Source organism: Psammomys obesus, unplaced genomic scaffold, assembly GCF_907164565.1.
Source record: "Psammomys obesus unplaced genomic scaffold, mPsaObe1.curated_primary_1811, whole genome shotgun sequence".
Taxonomy (NCBI): domain Eukaryota; kingdom Metazoa; phylum Chordata; class Mammalia; order Rodentia; family Muridae; genus Psammomys; species Psammomys obesus.
Genome location: NW_026591643.1, coordinates 4,253,025 through 4,274,886, shown reverse-complemented (window position 1 = coordinate 4,274,886; position 21,862 = coordinate 4,253,025). Strand labels below are relative to the sequence as shown.

At 52.5% G+C, this 21,862-nt stretch overlaps 1 protein-coding gene across 1 annotated transcript in view; it reads right to left on the bottom strand.

Moving 5' to 3' along the window:
• The window catches only part of Rgs3 (regulator of G protein signaling 3), a 114,466-nt gene that overhangs the window by 13,948 nt on the left and 78,656 nt on the right, over positions 1 to 21,862 (bottom strand). Inside the window, 1 exon segment of the mRNA XM_055611546.1 lies at positions 2 to 164. Coding sequence (XP_055467521.1) covers positions 2 to 164 — 163 coding nt within the window.

Here is a 21,862-nt window from a genome sequence, read left to right as displayed (position 1 = left end):
AGCTCCTGGCTGGGGGAGGGGTCCTTCCTGGGTGGGAGGTCTTGTCCCGCAGGAAGCTCCTGTCCAGGAGAAGGGTCTTTGCTGGGTATGGGTTCCTCAGCACCTGGCCCCTTCCCCTCGTCCAGGGGCATCTCCTTCTTCTCATCTGCCTCTGTCTCAAACATCTGCAGCACAAAAAGGAAGAAAGGAGGCTCAGAGAAGGAGTCTTTGAAGGCCAGACTGTTTGCACCAGTAAAACCAGAATCCCATAGTCAGTCTGAGAACCAGACATGAGACTCCCAAGGCTGGGCTGTAAGATCTTCTGGCTTGAAACTTCTGCTCTATGTCCAGCGCACTGGCTGCCTAAGGGGGAAGAGTCTTGTGTCCAGCTCTGCTGGTTTGTGGTGACCATGCCAGCCCAGGCTCCCTCTCTCTGCATGGGAACATGGGAACCATCACTGTCCTCATTTCCCTTTCTCTCTCTCTCTCTCTCTCTCTCTCTCTCTCTCTCTCTCTCTGTGTGTGTGTGTGTGTGTGTGTGTGTGTGTGTGTGTGTGTGTGTGTGAATGGGGACACCAGGCAGTCTCTGCTTTCATGAACCAGAACCAGACCCAAGCCACCATGTTCTCAACCTGTGGAACAATCTTGAACCTCACCAGAGGGTCACTTGCCCAGAACCAACAATTAATACAAGAATCCAAGTGAATCATTCAAACAAGAATTTGCTCTAAATGGTAACTGTATATTTAAAACCAGTCAACTGAATGAAAGCCATAGCTTTCAAACATTGCCTAACACCTGGAATGACCAGAAGTCACAGGCACACAGAACCTCACTGAGGAGTTCGTCACCCAGTGTGGAAGAACCTCAGAAAACTTTTTCAAATGAATGGATAAATGAATTTTTAAAAGCAAGAAAGGCATTATTTCCTGCCTTGTGCACAATGGAAGGAGCCCTGGGGATTCTTACAGGGTTCAGACAGTAGATTGTGTTTGCAAAAGAGAGACATTGTCCCCTAACAGGAGTGTAAGATGTTGCTGTCTCAGAGAACATAGAGAATGTCATGCCTGGCTGTCCCCAGTGCTCAGGCACAGAGCGGGAAGCAGGCCTTAGGCCTGGCTGAGGCGTGGCTATACTCAAGGGCTCGGAATGCAGCAGCTAGTCCTACTTAGTGCCCAGTTTTCATTTTTCAAACAGCCTTTTCTACACAACACTAAAGAGAAGGGAAACCACACATACATACCCCGGGAGCTCTAACACACGGGAATGTATGTTCTGCACACACTGATACAGAGCCCCAACAGAAGGTACCCCAGCAGATGAGTTCTGACCTCTTGATATAGAGATCATGATAGCCACTTGATGGACAAGGAAACTAAGCCCCCACTAATGTCCTAACCACTAATGTCCAGTTTCCTGGAGACAAAAAGGCCATGCCTGAAGGTGGTGAGCACAGTGAAGCCCCGGCCAGGCCTCTCTCTCCACTGGGAATGAAGTGAGCCATCTGTGGCTCTAGACAGCTTCAGGGTGCTGCACGCGCAGGTCAGGCTCTGGGAGCATGACACCTGGGAGCATCAGAGTGATGTGAAAGCACACTGTGGGAAGAGCCCCCTTCCAGGTGCAGGAAGATGGAAATGTCCCTCCAGTAGAGAAAACAGAAGCCTCAGAGGACTATAAGATGACCTGGCCCCACCAGGAATGGTACCCAAGGTTAGGGTTGTCAGGCTAAAGACAGGCACCAGTGACTCCACAGAGCTTCCTTTCCTGGAGAATCCTGGAGCCAGCCAGACGGTGGCTACTCAGGGCCTCCTCGGAGCCTAAAGCATCATTCAACCTAAATCCCCAGTAGTGGTTCTCAAAGTGTGGGTCCCGACCCCCTTGGGGCCAAAAGACCCTTTCACAGGGGTTATCTAAGACCATTTGAAAATACGTATTTCCACTGGTCTTAGGAACTGAGATGTCACACCCTCTATTCGTCTCCAAGCAGGATGTCCATACCTGGTGCTGTATTAAAGGATCGTGGCATTAGGAGGGTTGAGAACCACAAGCTCAGACAGAAAGGCTAAGTTCAGAGAGAGGACAGAGGTTTTCCTAAACTTGTACAGCAGGGACAGGTACAGGCAGTCACTTGGCCTCCAAGTGTCTGCTTTAGAAATGGAATGGCTGCCATACACAAGTCACAAGCCAGGAGAAAACAGTACAGAGAGAGAACTACAGGAGAGGAGCATGGTGATGACAAGTGCAGGGTTAATGATCGCTCTAGAAGGAAATTCTGCACTCAAAGCATGCCTTCTCTACAGGGCTGTAGACGCAAACACTACCAAACACCCAGCGCCAAAGTCTGCCTCTGTGATGCCAGAAAACTAAGATGAGCTCCGGCCCCTCTGGGCTAGTCTCAAGTAGAAAGAGGACAGATAGGACTAACAGGAGCCTGAAGATGCTGAACAGTGCGCCTCAGGGACCGCACACAGCTACCATGTACAGTTCGGAGGCCAAGCCGGGGCCATGCCCCAACTCTGCCTCCACTCTTTGCAAATCTGCTTCTGATCTTAACCTGAGTATCAAACCCATCACCAACTCTCAGCCTGAGTACCAAACCCATCACCCATCTTCCATACGGTATCTGCATTAGAAAAAGCAAATCCTCCTGCATCAAGCTCATGGGACCTCACATTTACACATACACCAACCCCTTCTGCCTCTTACTTTGCTGGGGAAAATTGGAAGGAAACAGCTGCTGGCTGCCCTCAGGGTCTGGCACAGAATGACACTAACAGAGGAGTGAATTTCCCCTTTCCTGGGGGCCTCAGGGAAGGGCCTAGGCCTGTCCCACAGGTGCCTGTTGGCAGAGCCCGCCCTATCCCCTTAGGGAAAGTACGCAACAAACCCCAAACCAGAAATGCAAGTCAGCCCATGCCCGCCCACCTTCACCTCCTCTGTCAACTCAGCCCTAGTCTAAGGCCAAACCTAACCAAACCAGGAGGGGAAGTACAGCAAGGATTCCCATGCCTAGAAGGCCCTGCCCTGAGGAAGTTGCCCAGAGCTGAAGGGCATTTGGAGAGCCTGGTGATTAGGCACTCCAACAGTCCCTCAGACTCTGACTGTGCGACATGGGGCCCGCTTCATAACTGTGCTGCTTGGCTGAGCTGGTCAGCTTCTCCTTTTCTGGAGCTGAGCCTGGGGAGGTCACAGGGGACTCCCAGGCTACGGTTTGCTTCTTCACAGTGCCTAGCCCAGGAGGCGTACTGATAGAACGGCACTCATTCCTGGGGAGAGGGCAGAGGCCTGTGGCAGTGACAGAATTACCTAAGAAAACAGACTCATGCAGGATTAGAACTCCTGTCTCCTGTCCCAGGTCTCTCACATTAAAGGTGGGGGTCTAGAAGAGGGAGCAACTTGTGAGTATGCCTGAGGCCTGTCTACACAAAGTCGACATTCTGCCGACAGGGCCCAGAACTCCTCCTTCTATTCCAAGCTCCCAGGCAGGATCTGTGTGTACCGTGGCCACCTCAGGCAGGTTTGGTAAGGCCAGTGTTCCTGGGAGAGCTGCCTGGAGTGGCAGTGGCTTGCGGGCATACTCTAGAGAAGCTCACAGGAAACCTGAGAAGCCTAGAGGTGTGAAATGGCAAGAGGGAGAGGTCTCAGGATAAACGGCGGGTATGGGCAGTCCTGGGGGAGACTGGCATGGGTAGAGCCATCTATGTAAAACCTGCTCTGGGCAATGCTTGCAAGGACGTGGGGGCGGGGCACGTGCATTCATTTATTCCCAGGTACTGGAGGGCAGCAAGGAACAAGCGATATAGCCCTCGAGAAAGAAGTAAAGGCTAGAAAGGGGATGTGCTGAGTGCTCTAGTAAAGGAAGTGCAGGTAGTTGGGGACAGCCAATTTGGAAGGTGCTACAACAGGCTGGAGTAACAAGAATCCGGCTAGGGTGCCCCAGGGAGGCCAGCCTGCCCCGACAGGGCACTAGATCGCAAGCACACAGGCTGTTGGTGCCCCCAGCCCCCGAAGGGTCTGTATCCCTCCATCATTTCGCTGGCGAGGCTGGAGCAGGGTTAATTCTGTCCTTGTCTCGCCTGCTAGCAGCCACAGGAAATGAGCCAGGCCCTCTAAATGGAGCCATTGCCCAGGGCCTAATCAAATCCTCTCCCAAATGCAATCCAGAGCTTGGAGCAGGCTGAGGAAGGGTGGCATCAATGATGCCCAGAAGCTCCTGCTCATACCAGCTGTGGCTGCTGGCCTCAGACCCCCGCCAGCTACTGGGCGTAAGGGGTAGCTGTGGGGTGCTAGAAGTGACCTGCTCAGTATCATACAGCTGCTGGCCATGGAGCCACTCCGGTCGACCCCACAGGCAAGCTAGGGTTCTCAGGCTGGCAATTCATCGAAGCCATCAGATGCCATCGAAGCCAGGCACCCCTCTGGGAGTGGGGGTGCTGGTGTGACTCTGTCTCAGGGTGGCCCGCACATACATCAGATTGTTTCAACAAGAGCACAGGTTGGAAAGCCAGGAGACTGGGGCTGTAGTACCCTGGCCTCGTTATTAGGCCCGAGATCTCTGGCTACCAGTGTTTTTCTGCCATGGTGCATGGAGGCCAGGAAAGTGCTTGTGGAGCCGGGAACTTGTCCAAGACTAGGAGAGGCCCTCGGAACTCTTGCAGGCTGTGACCTCCAGACTTCATTTTTGTACTGGGTTTCCTCCTCAAGGGCTTCGGGTCCATCAGGTCTCCAGCTTCTGGGCCTCTGGCTCTATGCTGACTTCCTCCATCTTCACCCACTCAACCCTCACCCACTTCCCCATCCAGCCTCAGCCCTCTCCTCTAGCCACAGAGCCTAGAGCCCCGACTGGTGCCTCTGCCACCAGCTCAGTCCGCCAATTCACCAGCCTCGTCAAAGTCTGCCCTCAGAGGGGAGGCAGCTTCGGATACTGAACCTCCTTCCTTCTTTCTGGCTGGGGTACCTTACGTTTACCTTCACTGTGCCGGCTTTAAAACAACTCACGGTGCTGCCAGAAAAAGAAATGAGCTGTCATTTGTGTCCAGAGTCACTGTGTGGCCGTGCGACAGCCAGCAGAAGGTAACGACGACCACCCCCAGCGCTGCTGGCCTTCCAGCTGCCCTGACTGACCCTGAGCCCTGCTCCGCTCCATCATAGGCGACTCTGCCTGTCCATTAGGCTGGAGACCACCTTCTGGGTCTCCACTAAGCTCTACCAGCTTCAGAGCCCCAGACTGATGCATTCTTCCTTCCTTCCTCCTCTGGGCCCCTGTCTGATGCCACTACCAGTTGCTCAAACGGGGTCTGTACATCATTCTCTCATCTGGATCTTTCACTACCACCCCATCCCAGACCCTGGGGGCCAGTCACCAAATCCTCAGGATGGCTGGTCCCTCATCAAACCTCAGGCAAACAGTAGGCTGAACACTGGGGACAGAGAGCAAAGCAGAACACTCAATGCTTTCCGCCCAATTCCCAAAACTGTGCTAAAAAACAAAACTTATTGATTTTTTTTGAAGAATCTTTCCACTCTCTCTGCATCCATATCACATCACTAGCCTCCATCCAAATGGTACAGAGCTCCCAGTGGCAGCCCAGATCCCTCCGGCCAGTGTCTGGACCGTGCTGGAAGTTACCACTTCTCTGCTGGAGAGACTCCCCAGTGCCTCTCCACGTCCAAACGCCATAGCCCTGGAGGACCCTATGAGCCTCCATTAATTCTCCAACCAAAGGTCCTTGATAGAGGGCTCCAGGCTTCCATGCCAGGCCCAGGCCCCGGCTCACTCCCTGTTCCCCTATCCCCTATGGTAACTCAGAAAATGCTGTCAGAGCCACGTGCCAAGGCCTCTGCCAGGCACTGGGGCCAGACATCAGCGAGATCCATCCCTGCCTTGGAGGTGCCAGCTCTGCGGAGGAGAGACCGGGATGAAGAACCAGGCCAACCTCTCCCCACCCCAACCCCAGCCCAGGGACTGTGGGAGCTGAGGCAGCAAGAAAGGCAGGCGAGGCTTATGGATGAGGAAGTGGGGGAGGCAAGGGACTGGGAGGAAGTGTCGACCACCGGGGAGGGTGCTGTGCTGTGAGGGGACAGAGGTTTGACGGGATGTGGTCTCCCAGCCTCACTCTGAACATAGCATTCAGCCGGGGGGGGGGGGGGGGGGGACCATGTCCTGGCTTACTCACCCTCTTCCCTCTCAATTTTTTCTACTTCTTTGCTTTTTAATGTTTTGCAAGTTACTTGACCTCCGAGTCTGTTTATTTTCAGAATGAGGCCAATGATCCTGACCTCCTGGGGTTGCTGGGAGTGACTGAATACAAGCAAAGGTGGGTCACAGTGACTGGTGAGCAGCAGTGCTGTTAAAAATCCCCAGTCTGGAGCTGGAGAGATGGCTCAGTGGTTAAGTGGCTGCTCTTTCGGAGGACCTGGGTTCAATTCCAGCACCCACCTGGCAGCTCACACCTGTCTGTAACTCAGCTTCCATGGGAACTGGCACCCTCGCACAGACATACTTGCCGGCAAAACACCAATGCACACAAAATAAAAATAAATAAATCTTAAAATAATAAAATAAAAGCAACCCCAAATCCAACCATCGTCGTCGTCGTCATAACCCATTGCCACTATCTCTAGACCCAGCTTCCTGACCCCTCCAGCACTCAGCAGGCACTGTTTGTTTTCTGTGTAAGGTTCTGGTTCCTATAAGGACCCAGGCCCTGCCCTCCAGAGCCACTGCTGTGCCCTGAGCTGTCTCCAATGGCAGCACAGAGGTTTCTGCTCCACCCATCCCTTTTTCATTCTCTGCCCTAAGAGCCCTGGCCACCTCTCTAACCTCTGAGCTTCCACAGCCCCTGAGGCAGGACTAGGGAGAGGTTAACCTGATCCTTCCCCGATGTCTCTCCCCCAGAGACCTGGAATCTCCAGGGCAGGGATGGATCCTGTTGGTCTTTGGCACTAGTGCCTGGCACAGGCCTCGGCATGTGGCTGGGCTCTGTAGGCATTTGCTGAGTAACTCTGAGGAGTGAGGGTAGGAAGTGAGACAGGGCTCCAATCCTCATGAGCCAAAGCAGGGCCTGCCCGGACCGCAGAGACAGCACAGGGGGGTCCCTGGCAAGAAAGCCCTCAGCTGACTAGAGCCCGTTGGCCAGGGCATTTAGGGAATAATCAGCTGCGGGTGACGAGGATACACAGGAGGAGGGCCTGAGGCACGCACTCACATGTGCGCAGGCAGCACCTCTCAGTGCCTTCTCTTCCTGTTACCCCACCACCACGCTCTTCCCTGCCCTCTGCTTCCTTTCGTCCTCCCTTCCTTCCCAGGATGCTTCCTGAGTGCAAGTACCGAGCTGGGCAATAGTGAGCAGTGCCACCGGCAGGGCTGTCGCTGCTCCCAGTGACTGGTCACAGAAGGGCAGGAATCTGAGCCACATACCTAGAGACTCTCCTAAACCAGGGTCCACACCAAATAAGGCTTGGCTGCACCGTCCTATTCTAGGTTCATCCACCAGGAAAGGAAAAAAAAAAAAAAAAAGTTCTGCCATGCCGAGAAGACCCCAGGGAAGGGCACAAGCAACACTGTGGTTGTGAGGCTTGCAATGACCCCGGGTGGGGGAAGCTGGGTTGACGACCATCTCCTAATCATGTGCTGAAGCCAGCGTGCTGCGGTGGAGTCTGCGGAGGCAGGGCCTGGCGCACAGCAGCGGGCAGCACGCAGTGGTGCCCTCTGCTCAAAGGTAGGTACCACAGGCCAACCCTGAACCACACTTCACCAGTGAGCTGGGAGCACTCTGAACGCCAGGAATGACGGGACAGAAGTTCATTGTGGTGAAGACGTGGGACAAATCAGGGTTCCGAACCCCCCTCCACCACCAATAAGAGCACACATGCCGCCTGCTTGACTTCTTTAAGGGCTGGGGCTACTGGTGTGTGAAGCAATCTGACTCAAACGCCAAGTCCCCACATGCTAGCAGTGCTTGGAGACAATCCAAATGAAGCACGAGGCAAGAACCAGACTCGTCACAGGCGCTCAGTAAGCACCTACAAGCCCTGCAATCACAGTCTTAGGCCTATCGGCACCACCATCACTGATACTGTCAGCACACACGCCCCTGCGTCGAGTTCTGGGACAGAGCACTTAGCACATTCTGATCCTTATGACAGCCTAGAACAGGAGAACTTGCAGCTGCTTAGCTCAAGGCAGGAAACCGAGGCCTGTGTGGAAGCCCTCAGAATTTCAGGAGGGGCCAGTGTATACCCCTAGCCTTCTCCTTTGTCAGTCATTTGGGTTTCCGGTGACACTTAGGCCAGGTCACTCCTCTCCCAGGATCTCTGCCTGCTCAGAGGCGTGGCCAGAACTCTTCGAGGTCACCAGGAGGAGAAATGGGTCCATCCTCTCTCCAGAATACCGGCCTTATCTGTCTGCATTGCTCCACCTTCAGGGCCTGCAGCAATGGGAGCTCTGGTGAGCGATACTGGGTGTGGTAGAAGGCCTGGGTGCAACTGGCTCAGCTGGAGCCCTTGCAGCTGAAGGTCACCTTGACAGGCCCTCAGGCACATGCCTGCCTCACACCAGTGAGTCCTGACAGATGCACCATCTCTGGGAGAGGTCACACTAGGCTGGGCTTGGTTGGGTTGGCTCCAAACTCATGTTCCCATCCTGGGACTCTCACCCCCTTAGCCTCCCACAAACCTGAGCAAATTATTCTCTCGTTCCAAAGCCTTCGGCCCCTAGAGGCGGCTAAACCTGCCGATGCTCAAGTGCTCTGGATGAGATAGTATGTGGTCTCTCCAACGGACAACACATCTCCTCATCCACAGTGCCACAGCCCCAGTGCCTCAGCCCCCTAGCCAGTCAATCAGGTTACAGTGTCGAAGACGCACACTCTCTCTGGCACTCTACACCTGCGTTCGTGCTGTCACTCATGCCACGAACACGCCCCCTCCCATCAACCTGAGCAGCCTTTCCCCAGCCCACCCCCCCCCCCCCCCCCCCCCCGGGGCCACATGTCTGTATTTGATCCTCTTGACTTCTGACAGGGTGGCAGTGTCCCACAGTGAGAAAGGACAGTCTCTTTGATAAGCTGAGCATCTCCTCTGGAAGATGAATCTGGACTTCTGCATCACGCTGTGCAGAGAAATCTATTCCAGATGGGTTTCAGGTTTAAACACGAAACATAAAATGATTAAAACTTCACAAGGCCCACTATATCTGTGGGGTTCATGTCTGCACAGTCAAACAACCACAGGTCAAAAAAAATTTTTAAATGCTTTATCGAAGGGAAAACATATACACTTTTCTTCTTTGTCATTTGCCCACAACGATGCTATATAACAACAATTCTGATAACTGAACCTACTGACGCCCACACAGATGTGGGACGCTGACGGCAGCTGACCCTCCCAGCAGCCTAGGATTCACGTTGTATTGGGTTTTCTTTATTGATCTATGTTTTTGAATGTGTATGTGTGTATGGTGTGAGTGCGGGCATGTGTGTGGGCACATATGAGTCTGGGTGAGTGTCTGGGTGTGTGGAGGACCAAAACTGACATTGTTGGTATCTCCTTAATTGCTCTCCATTTTATTTATCAAGGCAGGGTCTCTCTCTGAACTTGGAGCTCATAAAAAAAAAAAGTTAACATATGGACTGTATTAAAATGGAGAACCTTTCTTCTTCAAGTATTCCCGGACAAGAATAAAAAGACATGCCCCAGACTCGAGAACATATTCTCAGTGTGTTTAGCCAATAAGGAACACACATCCAGAATACTTTTTTTAAGCTCCCACAAACCTGTAGGGAGGGGAGAAAGATGTGATCTAAAAGATGTGAGGAAAAGGCTTGAACAGGCACTTTGCCACCAGTTATCCAAATGAGCAATTAGCATATGGAAAGGCTCACAACCTAATGAGTCATCAAGGAAATGCAAATTACAAACACAATTAGATATCACCATATCTGATAGTAATCGTGTTGCTGAGCACAGGGGGCAGCAGGTACTGTCACACACGGCTTGAAAGCGGAGGCACTAATGTCAAGCTTTGGGAAATTGTGATGGCATCTACCCAGGCTAATTGTGCACAGCGCTATGAGTCAGGTACTGCAAACTGGAAGTATATCTAAGAAAGATGGATGCACTTCAAAAGAAGTGTTCAAGGAGGTCCTTGCAACACTATTTACTGCAGCCTGGAACTAGAAATACCCAAAACACTTGTCAAAGGTAGAATGATCGGTAAACTGAGGTATACATAAAGAGAAACACACTAAATAGTAACAAAATGAACTAAATAAAACTTTGAGATGACATGCTGATGAGTCGTCACCATGAAAGCACTAAAGGAAAGAAGTCAGCATAAAAGAACATCTACTCAAGGGTTCCAGTCATACAAAGTCCAAGGTAGGCAAGCAACCAGGGAGAGAAGTCAGGACCTCAGTGACTGAGGAGCACTCCGGAGCATTCCCAGTGTACTGGATGGGATGTTTTCCTTATGGACCTGAATGGGTGTGCTCATTTGGTGAAAAGCCATCAGCTGCATCCTTGTCCTCTTTCTCTAGCACACCCGGCTTCGCTTTAAAAGTTCACTTTACTCTTAGCAATGGGAAGAGTACTAAGATCTGCCCTGCAGAGGACAGCAGGCAGCATGGGCTTCTCCAGCCTTTCCCCAAGTCTCTGAATGAAGTTGTTCTAACAGTTAAAAAAAAAAAAAAAAGTTTGCTTTAAAGACAGAGAGCCCTCAACAGCATACTCTCTGCCGGAGACAGCAGGTCTCTCCTCTGTGAGCTCGTTGCCTTTTATACACCTCTCTAACACCTTCCAACTATCTGCCTCCAAAACGCTGCCACCTGTGCACCCCATCACCTCCACGTCAGCCCACCTGGCCAAAGGGCCTCGCCTACATGGCTGTATTTAGCAGCACCACCTAGGAGACATCTGGTCCTCCGCGAGATGACCTGGAACTGCAGGCATGCTCCCTCACCATCTAAGACTTTCGCATTTGCATCTCATTTGACCTGTGAGGTTTACTGCTCCAGGGCGACCACAGGCAGGAGAGATACACACTGTGAAGCGGGGTCACTGGCCTAAGTCCAGGGTCCACAACCCTACATGACACCTTAGACAGCCTCTGCAGATAAGGGGGGCAGGAGGCCGGGGCTGGAGGGTAATGTGTACATCCCGGCAGAAATCACATCTATACAGAAAGGAAGTAGAGAGACTGGGTTGGACTCTTGCTCATTGAACAGGTATGAATATGCATCAACAGACAGCCTCCCTCCTACAGGAAGCTTCACTGAGGCTCCCAGGCCGCGCAGGCACTGACAGTGGGCCACCGCCATATCTATTTTACTCTCCTTTACCTACCAGGCCTGGGCCTGAGATCACAGATTAAGCCTCTTATGTCGACACCTCCAAGACCCAGAAAGAGTATATTAAACAAAGGCTCTTAACAGGCATGTTAGGAAGGAGAAGGCAAAGGGGTTGAAAGAAGAGAGGAAGGTAAAGGAGGAAAAGACAGAAGGAGAGAGGCAAAAAGAACAGAACTAAGTTGCTGTTTGGACCAACTATAAATTATTGTCTCTTCAGTGAAATTTTCATATCCTGACTGGAGACCAGTTACAATCCATGGTGCCTTCCATTCGATGGCCCCTTTTCTAACCTCCTCCAGCCTTGCCTCAAGGCTCCTGCCAGCCACCCACCCTAACCCCACCCCAACCAAAAGGCTCTGCACAGCTTCTCTTCTGTCCTTCTTCATGTCCCCTCACCCTCTACCACCTGTCTTAAGGTGCCGCTACCAGACCAACAAGTGACTGGGCAGATGGTGAGCGCGCCGCCTAGTCTGCTGTAACTCACCACGCAGCCCGTTCTCCTAATCTGGTGGCCTGGGTAGTTCTCTGGCAGCAGCCTGGGCCGTTGTGCCCAGAAGGGAGAACCCCTGGGCCATCTGCCGTAGAGAGCACAGCTGGCATCTCTCCACACATCTACTGCTACAGTCCAGACCACCATCAGAAAGGAGAGGCCACCAGGGAGACTCTACTACCATTCCTCAGTGCCTAGACCCTCTGATTTCCCCAGGGGCTGGTGGTCTGTTCCCCGTCCACCCCACTCTGCTCACGAGTCATTGTGTGGAGCAAGGATGGGGCCAGTGTGGTTGGGCATCAGCTCCCTGGGACTGAGCCCAGCTGGCCTGCTGTGAGTGGCTCCAGCCTCCCTGGGCTTAGAGGGCTGAGCCATAAGCAGCCTTGTTTATCCCTGGGAGGAATGATAGTTTTCCCTGAGCAATAACATCTTGGAAACAGACAGATTCCACAAACAACAACAAACCTCCCTGGGTTGCACTGTGCATGAGAAGGCTTCTACCCAGAGGCGCCTGAGTAAGAGGCAGGAAGGCCAGAGGCTGCTTCTCAACTGAGCCTTGCCTTGACCCTGACTCTGAGACCTAGGTTTTCAGAGAAGCAGGGAATCCAGTGACTGGAACGTGCCTAGGAATATCTGATCCAGGTCCTGGTTGCTTCAAAGAGGAAACTGAGCTAGGAAAATAGGTGAATCTGCCTAAGATTCACTGATCAGGTATGAAAAGCAACTGGGTCTCCTGGGCTTTCTCTGTCACGCACATTGCTTTTCCAGAGATCAGCAAGCTCAACTAGTAAGCCCAAGGGTCCAAAAGGAGTGAGTCACTGGGGAGTCCAAAAGAGAGAGAGAGAGAATTCAAGATGAAGCTTGCATACCCTGAGATATACAATGGGGAGAGGCATGGGTTGAGCAAACTGAGTCCTGGGCTCCATGTAACCCAGGTAGGAGCTTCCTTTCTCCCTTAGTCCCTCCCCCATCCAGAAGGTAGACAGACTCACAGCTCCGGATGCTCAGAGACCAAATAGGAAGCAGCACATATGCCCCCCAGGGATCCGACTGGGCATGGGCCCTCCCTCCCCAGCTATGTATCTTTTGAGAGAAGTGGACAGACCCCTGCTGGAGAACCAGTGTTCAAGATCTAGCCTAAGCAATGGCCATTCCAAAGTAGTGCAGGAAGCTGCGCTCCAAGCCCCTATAGTCTGTGCAAAGGATCATGAGTATTCCAACGATCCATCCAGGGCTCTGACGTCTACCGTTGATGGCTGGACTATGCTATGGTCACCACCCAGCACAATATGACCTCTGAACAGGCTCTTTCTATGGCTTCAAGTAGGCTAACGTCAAAATTCTCCACGTCTTACCTTCCCACCAAAGCCAACCTCCAACTCCTTGGCCCTCCTAATATCACACTGATATGTAGAGGCTAGGGATCCTCCTGAGGGGCCCCTGGCAAGATCCTCTCCTGGCAGTGCCCACTCTCATGGCAGACACAGAGCTAGGATGGACAGTCTGAGCTGACCTGTACATCAGAGCACGGCCTTCCTTCTGGGGGCAGGGACCACTTAACCTATGAGGGCATATCAACACCTTTCTCCAGCCATGCCCTGGAGAAAGCCGGGCTCCTGGGTGACTAAGAGATGAGTAAACTTCATATGGTGCATAAATAGGACACAAGCAGCCAAAAGAGAAGCCACCACTAGCAGGCAGAGGTAGTCACTGCAGGTATGGAAGTTGGGTGAGATTAAGACCTAGAGAGATGTAATTCCAGCACTCAGGGAGGCAGAGGCAGATGGATCTCTGGGAGATCAAGGCCAGCCTGGCCTACAGAGTGAGCCAAGGACAGCCAAGGCTACACAGAGAAACCCTGTCTCCAAAAACCAAAAAAAAAAAAAAAAAAAAAAAAAGGAAAAAACGAAACCTAGAGAGAACAGAAGAGTAGAAGAGTAGGGCTTTCTTGGCTGATGAAATAGCATGTATGAAAACTGGAAAGAAGCAAGCTGGGAAGTATGGTACTCCCTGATAGCTAGCACCTATAATCAGGAGCCTAATGTACCATCCTGGCTTAGAGCCCTGGAGACTTCTGGACAAGGAGTCACTGTCTCCATGGCCTCCATCCTCACTATGCTCCTGTTTTTCAGATGACAGCCTGGGCCTGAGTGCTCCCTACTCTGCAACTTGACTCCCTAGAGGCTCCCCGCCCTGGGCTAAGCCATGCCACATGCTAGAGCTGAGGAAGAGGGGAGGTGGCCCTTGGCTGGGCACAGAAGACTCAGAGGGACTGTGTGGAAACTTTGACTCTGGCTGAGATCCTACAGGCGTCAGAGGAGCCACTGCAGCCCTGCATTGGTGGTGTGCAACCATTCCAGCCACTCTAATGGGGAGCAAAGAGCCCCCAGCACAAAGCCAGAGAGCATCAGGATGAAAAGCAGTTCTCCAGAGTTGCCGAGGGGCCTGGTGGCCGTGCGATAAGTCGGGAGTCTTGAGCAAATAATGTACTGGAGGAGCATCCTGTAGCTCGGGGCTGGGTAATGGCTTCCCATGTGTCATGCCCTGTCCTTGTTGTTCTGGGAGGCAGAGGTCCTCAGTCCTGGTTTGGCTCAGTCATAGACCTGCTGCTTGAAATTTAGCCAGGGCTTTTCCCCTCTCTGGGCTCAGGATACCCTTCTAGGCCAAGACTTAGATTTCTTTTGGGATAAGAGTAAAGACATGGACCCTCCGAGTTGAGAACAGAATTGGTCTCTGCCTGGTCACTTACAGGGGCTAGCTCTGAGAGTGAGTGGGTATCAGCTGGAGCCAAGGGAGCAGGTGCAGGCTCTTCCCTTCGCAAGTATGGCGGGGGAGGAGGGGAGCGGTGGCTTTGAGCTGGTGGGGCACACAGCAAGCCTGCTTGTGTTTCCAGGTTTCGGAGACTAGCATTAATGCCCCAAGACCAGCTGAGAAGTCCAGCTCTCCCCCAGACAGGGGATCTACATAAGAACTGCCATCCCCAGTGCCTGGTGTGGGCCATCATCCCCGACACAATAGCCAGTCCTGCTGGCTAAGCACTCCTTTCCCGTGTAGTGTCCCAACTGGCCACCAAACATTCCTTGTCTCTCCTAGAAAGAAAAGCTAACTGGCTAGCCCTCAAACAGAGGAACAGCACACACTGGAAGCCTGCTCCCTACACCTGAGTGGCTACTGCCCCCTAAGACAGACAGACAGACAGACACACACACACACACACACACACACACACACACTACACCATCCCCATGAAACAAAACCGGTTTGGTTGCAAGATGTCTCTCAATGGCTGCCCTGGGGAAGAAACAATAGAAACAGGGACAGGGGATGTCTTGAACAAGGCTACCCTCCCACTGCCCACCACCACACACACACATTTGTCATCCAGGCACCTACCCAGCACACTCCGGCACGAACCCAGGCAACTCCTAGCTGCTGCAGCTCCTGCCGGCCACCCGCCCGGGGCTCCACCCGGCTCCTCCAGAGGGCGGGCGGGCAGCCGGCTGGCCGTGTCAAGCGGCTGCCTTCCCCAGACAGAGCTCCTTTGTGTCAGTAGAGCTATTTATGGACTTACCCAAGTTCCCCAGGGGAGCGGTACCTGCTGGGAAAAGCAGAACCAAATGACCAGGTTCCACCTCCCACATGGAGATAGCGTTCTGAATGTTTTTTTTTTTTAAATCCTTGCATCACCCGTCCCTCCTCCTCTTCCTCCTCCTCCTTCTGCGAGTGCCCTTCCCAAACACACACCCCGTTCAGCCCCGCTGCCGCTGCCACTCAGAAGAGAGGCTTGACTCTCTTGCTTCAAATAGAAAAGTCTGTGATTTTCCCAAACCTCTTCCCCAAGGATGTCAGAAGGAAAAGAGTCCTCTGCTGGACGATCCTTTAGCAGAAAGTGTGCGCTAGTTCGAACCTGGCAATTTTACTCTCAACTAAAATTGCCATCCCTGGGTCCCTTGCTGCCCATTCTGATCCCTAAAGTACTCCTCTGGAGGGTACCCATTCTTTCTCAGCACACCCCTGACCCTAGGATCCTCAGTGGATACCACCCTGAGACACACACACACACACACACACACACACACACACAGGTCCTGAGGTCTCCTATGGCTGGGGTATTGCAAAACCGAGGCTGCCACTCCCTAGCAAGACCCAGCCAATCATCTAGGCTCCCCTGTCACACCGCCTCCCCTATACTGCTCTGTCCCAGTGGACAGCTGCAATTAAACTCAGGGTCTTGCAGGCAGCACAGCTGACTGAGAATGTAGCTGCCCTCAGGGTCAGGGAGTGGCAGCTTTGGTCTTTCTAGCATCGTTGCCCAGCACAGCAGGAAACACATGTTTTTACTGAGCACCTGGTGTGCCAAACTCTGAGGAACCTGGGACAGACAGAGGATTTGATCTTCATCCCCACAGTATAATAGCCAAGAAGTGCCTATTAACAGCAACCGAAAGAGGGGGACAATGTGGACTCAACCAGACAAAACTGGTCAATTCCAGTTCCAGCCCAGGCAGGTTAGGTCTCCCTGAGTAAGTACCTGCCTCTCTCTGAGCCTTGGTTTCCTCATCTGTAAAATGGGTCTGAAAGCTGCCCATCTTCAGAATCCAGAGTGTTCCAAGAGCTGATTCTAGGCTCCCCTCTTTTGAACACAGACTCTGCGCCCAGGCCCGTGCTTGCAGCTTTGCCTGCATCTTGAATGGTCGGGTCTCTTACATCTCCTCACGCATGAAGAATCCTGGGCTCAGAGCTACTCCCAGTTGACTAGCTCAGTGACTATAGGGACCAGGGTTGAAGACTCTGAGGTGCCCACTTTTCACCACAGGGCTTCCCCACTACTGCAAGCACCAACCTAGACCCTGAAGCTTGGCTATGCTGTCTTGCGTGGCCAGTGCTCCCAGGGTAAGGCTGGCAGCCCACCCCATGCTGAGCCCACCCCAAGCTGCTCCCACCTTAGCAGAAAGAATGGGACAAAAGGAGTCCCAACCCCTGTCTTCTCTGAGCCTCACCCCAGCACCCTAGAACAGAGCATAGTACCCTGTCTTGGCCTCTCCCTCTCCTTGGTGATGCCTCTGACTGTGGCCCTGCCTGTCCCCAGCCCCTTTCTATCTCTGCCTGCCCATCTGTGTCACAGCCACAAGCACACATAAGCACGTGGTTATGGAGAATACCCTTAGCAGGGTCAACGATGCAGAACACCCTTTGTGGGGACCAGGACACAAGGGCCAGAACACAGTCATTGATGTGCTGAGCTGCGTCATATAGGGGAAGGAGGGGAGCCCCAAGGAGCCAGCCGAGACAGGCTGGGAGCATTGAGTGCCTGCCTCTACTGCCTCTTGCCTCTCCATTACCTGGACACCACAGGCATAGCCGATGCCCTTTTCAAAGTACAGCCTAGCACAGGACTAGGGAGTCACTTCAGCCACACTACTTTTTCTTGGGGATCCTTTACAATCACTTTCCCAATTACAGCCAGTAAAAGGGAGGTAGAGAGGGGGTTGAAAGACTTTCCCAAGGAAACAGAGAACTTTCTGTCTAGTGCTCCCTCCGCTGCAGCCCAGTGCTTATCAGCCTAATGTGGGAGGAATGGGGACGCAGGGAGCAGTGACATCTAGGTGTCCCCTGAGCATAGCACCTAGGCTTTCAGCTCCCAGCCCTGCCCCATTTGCTGATCTTGGTATTTTGTGTAACACATATTCATTTGGCATTCTGTGTCAGCACCGTCACTGGTATGAGCCCTTCTGATTGATTCATTAAATCCACAGGACCTTATCAGATATGATTTCTAATATCCCCATTTCACAGATGAGTGAGCAGAGATTAACAAGTCTGCCAAGGACACTCGCTAGCAGGAGCAGAGCAACAACCAAGCCCAGCTCGCTTTTTCTACCATGTCCCACAGGCAAATTATCCGAGAGCTTGAGAACAGGCCCACTCACAAGTATAATGAAAAGCAAATGGCAGCAACTCCGGGAGACTCAGCAAGGACCCACGCCCCATTTAGGAAAGGCAGGGCCCGCAAGCTCCTGAGAGGCCCCTAGGGGAATGCAGCAGGAACCTGAGGATATAAAGCACTCCGCCAGACACAGGCTGCCTCCTGTATATCAGTGCAGCAAGGCTCTGCATGCCTTCCCTTCCCACTTCCACTGTGTTATGACCAGTTTGTCTCAGTTGGTGTTCCAAGACTCTGGAAAGAGCAGTGTGCAGCGCAAGCCCCTGTCCCTGCAGATTCCATCTGGAGAGAGAAGAGTCTTGACAATGATATGTGAACAGGACCACTTTCACCAAGTCAAGCTCAGTGTGTCCTGGGGCACTTAGGGAGCTCTGGGCTGTAACTTGCTGCAGGGTCATAGTTAGGGGGTCTACCAACTGTGCAGAAAGGCTCTCCCTACCACGGGTCAGCCAAGAGGCTTTAATGTGGTGCTTGAATCCTGCAGAGTCTCTAATCCATGCTCGCCGGGAGCCTGAGCATGCATGCTCTGTCTTCTTCTGCCCCTTTGCCTGTGGCATGTATCCTCCAAACAAGGCATATGCCACCAGGAAGAGCAGGTCCAGGGTTTTGTAAGCAGTAGGAGAGGATGTCACCTGCCCTGAAGCAGCCGGCAGGCCAGCCCCTGCCTGCAGCAGAAGGGCTCGTGTGTGTCACACCCACTGCTCAGGTCTAGGTGGAACAGGTTGTTTCTGTACCTACTCCTTGGGAGGGCTGCTGTCAACAGGAAGTTCAAGTGATCTTATCTGTTGAGGGGTAATGGGAGGGTAACATATGCCTGAATGGACCGACAGCTGGCCATCATGAGCATTTACAGACAGCAGGCTGTGGACATCTGCCCTTCTGAGGGGTCAAGACAGGGGGCACAGAAAAGTGACATGATGTGAACTGAAGTTCAGTGAAAGAAAAACAAACAAACAAACAGTGATTCTACAAGGCTATTGGAATACTGATTGGAATTCCCATGAGTGTCTCCAGGGGGACTGACTGCTGTAGCTCTGGAGCCAAAATATCTTGGGCTATTGTTCCTCCCCTTAACAGCCACCCATTGTCCACTTCCATCAGGTGAAAGATTCTGACTATCAGGTGAAACTTGTTGGAATGTACTAACAGATTGCTAGCTCCCATCAACTTAAAGGTTTTGCAATAACCTTCCTGATATTTTAACCCACAAATATGAAAACTGCTTTGATTTATGACTTTCTTTGTCTTTTACTGGAGGAAAAAAAAAAAAAAAAAAACTTCATGAAACTGTATTTGGGGCAATCTAAACCTGTTTTCCCAGACCCTGGTCATTCATTTTGGCTCCAGAGTCAACTATCTCATGCCCCCTTTGACATGAAAGCTGGTTTTGTGTTGAGTTCAGGCAGAATGGTTCTGAGACTCAGGCTCCTAAGCGCATCCTCTGCCTCCAGCTCATGCTTCCTAAATGTCTACTTTGCCACTTGTTCCTCAGCAGCCTCAAGCAGCACAGCAGAATCTGCCCTGCTCCTGATGATAATGCTCCCAGCCACAGAAGCAAGAAGCCCATAGGCTGCAAGTAGGAAGACAAAGGTCATCCCCTGGAGCTATCCTGGAGAACTGTCACCAGCCCCAGCAAGCTTCTGCATCCTGCCTGGAACATGCTTTGCTGTCACATGCACAGTACTGGCCTGACCTTGGGTGGCTGTCATGGCTCAGCATTGCCAGGCACCATGCCATCTCCCTCCCTGGCTTTATCCCAATTGTCCACATGCTGGCCAAAGTGTCCAAAGTTTTGGGAGCAATCCTTGACCCACTATGTTTCTTCCAGCTCCAGGTCAGGTTGTATCCTGACAGCCCGAGTTCCTGGGAAGTGCTCAGCCACAAGCTGAGCAATGGGGAGATCCAGGCCTACGATGTTAGCTGCCAGGAGTAGCTCATTCCTGAACTCCCCCAGGGACCTGCCCACTGCTTGGACAGTTGGGCTTGAGTGCCTGCTTTCCTCTCAGGATAACTGGAGGAGAGACTGCAATGATGGGTAACTTCTCTGCTGCTCTTGGAAGCAAAGACAAAGCCCTTCTCTGAGCCTCAGGGGGTCTTTATCTAGGTCAGTCCTCTCAAGACTTAGTCTGCACAAAGACATGGTGGCCTGACTTCTCACAGTTCTGCAGTAAGGTAAGCAGTGAAACTGAGAGGGTTTGGAGACTCCCACGGCAACCTTTCATGCCATATCTGAGCATCAGCTGGAAGGGCACGTCCCACTGAATGGAGTACATGCCGAGCCAGGTGTAACAAATCACGCTCAGCGTGTGTTCGGTAGAAGCAAAGGGCCCTGCCTCATATGGTCTAAGAGGCTCTCGTTTAAACCAACCTTGTTCTGAGAGAACTCACTACCTGACCCCCATGACCTCTACAGTGGGCCTTGTAAGCTGGTCAGTCATTGGAACTCTTCCTTCTCCACTGTGCCCAGGGCTCAGCGTAGCACCAGCATTCAACTCTGTGCCTACGCCAGTCTGGAGCAGTATCTTTCTCCCAAGCCCCTCCCTCCATCCATCAATCACCAAAGCATGTAGGCCTCACCTCCTATCCATCTGAGACAGTGCCTCCTCTCTGGGCTAAGCCACCATCACCTCTCCTTGGCAATGTGGAAGGGCGATAGCTCCAAAAAGCTCCCTGATCCTTCCTTGGGAAAGCTCTCAACCACACGGACCCAGCCCCGGCAGCTCCCACTGACCTTGGGACCAAGTTCAAAGTCCCTGTCACAGGGCTGGAAGGGGTGGCTCCGCAGGCCTCACCTCAAACCCTCCTCCAGCCTTATCTCATGCGCCCTTCACCTTCCTCATTCCCGCACCAACACTGGCCTGTTCTAAGGTCCTCATCTAGAACAAGCCTCCTTATACCCCAGGTCCCTAACCCCTCTCCTGACATCCTCGACCAGGCAAATTCTCCTGCAGTACCCTCTGTCCCAACCAATGGTGATTCCTCGCATGCTACTTAGGATTGTCTGGTATCTGTCTCTCCTCCAACTGTCCTTTCACCATGCTAGATTGGTAGCTCTCTACGGCAGTGAGAACTGTGCCAGCTGACGGCTGAGTCTGCCTGACAGCTTCCATTCACCTTAAGTTGCCATCAGAAGGCCTCCACTTCCTTCTTTTATACTCATTCACGTGACTCCAGAGATGGGCCTGTGACCCAGGCCTCAGACATCCTACATTCTTCAGTGACTAGGATGAACCCACAAGCCTACATGGGCCAATGGGACTTGGGCTAAGCACCATTGCTGAAGCAAGGGAGTCAAGCCAGGAGATCATACCCTGGCTCTCCTGGAATCCCTACTGCCACCACCAAGGGAGTGAGCCAACACGTAAGCACGTAGAACCAAGCGGTGGAAAGGGTGCAGCTGGTTCTAGGTGACATTGGTCAGGGTCCTGAATACAACCAAGCACACACAAAGCTGCCCTCTACAATCTAGTGGATGCCATCTGTGGGCTGTAGCTTACTGGAGTGGGTTTGGGTCACTTGCAGCGGGAGAATTCCTGACCGATGTATCATTGGTGCACAGTGCACTGCGCACTCTAAAAGCGTTTGCTCATTCATGCAGTCACTCAACAAACATTTAGCAGCAAGAAAGTCACCAGATTTGTTCGACAGAAAGAATCATTTTGGCTGCTTTTTAGAGAGATGGCCAAAGGGGCAGGAGCACACAGGGGGAGATTTGCTAGAAGACCATGCAGGAGTCCCAGGAACCGAGATGATGCCTGAGAAGGGAGGCTGAGACAGAGAGAATGGATGATTCCTAACTCTAAGTTCACCGGAGAACCTTTGACAGATCCGTCTCTTTCTCTCTAGACCCACAGCAACTAAGTCTATTTTTCTAGACTCCTAAGTGTTTCCCCCATGGGTTTCAGAGTCAGCATTGAATAGTGTAGTGTCAGTCTTGGTTCTGGGGTTGGATTTGACAGGCAGGGGACAGAGTGCCCTGCTCCTTTACAAATGGGAGATTTCCTCCCTCTCTTTGCTGCCTCCATCTTGCCATACCCTCTCTGCCACACCCTCCCCACCATGATGGACCCTTTGAAATTGTGAGCAAAACAGACCTCTCCT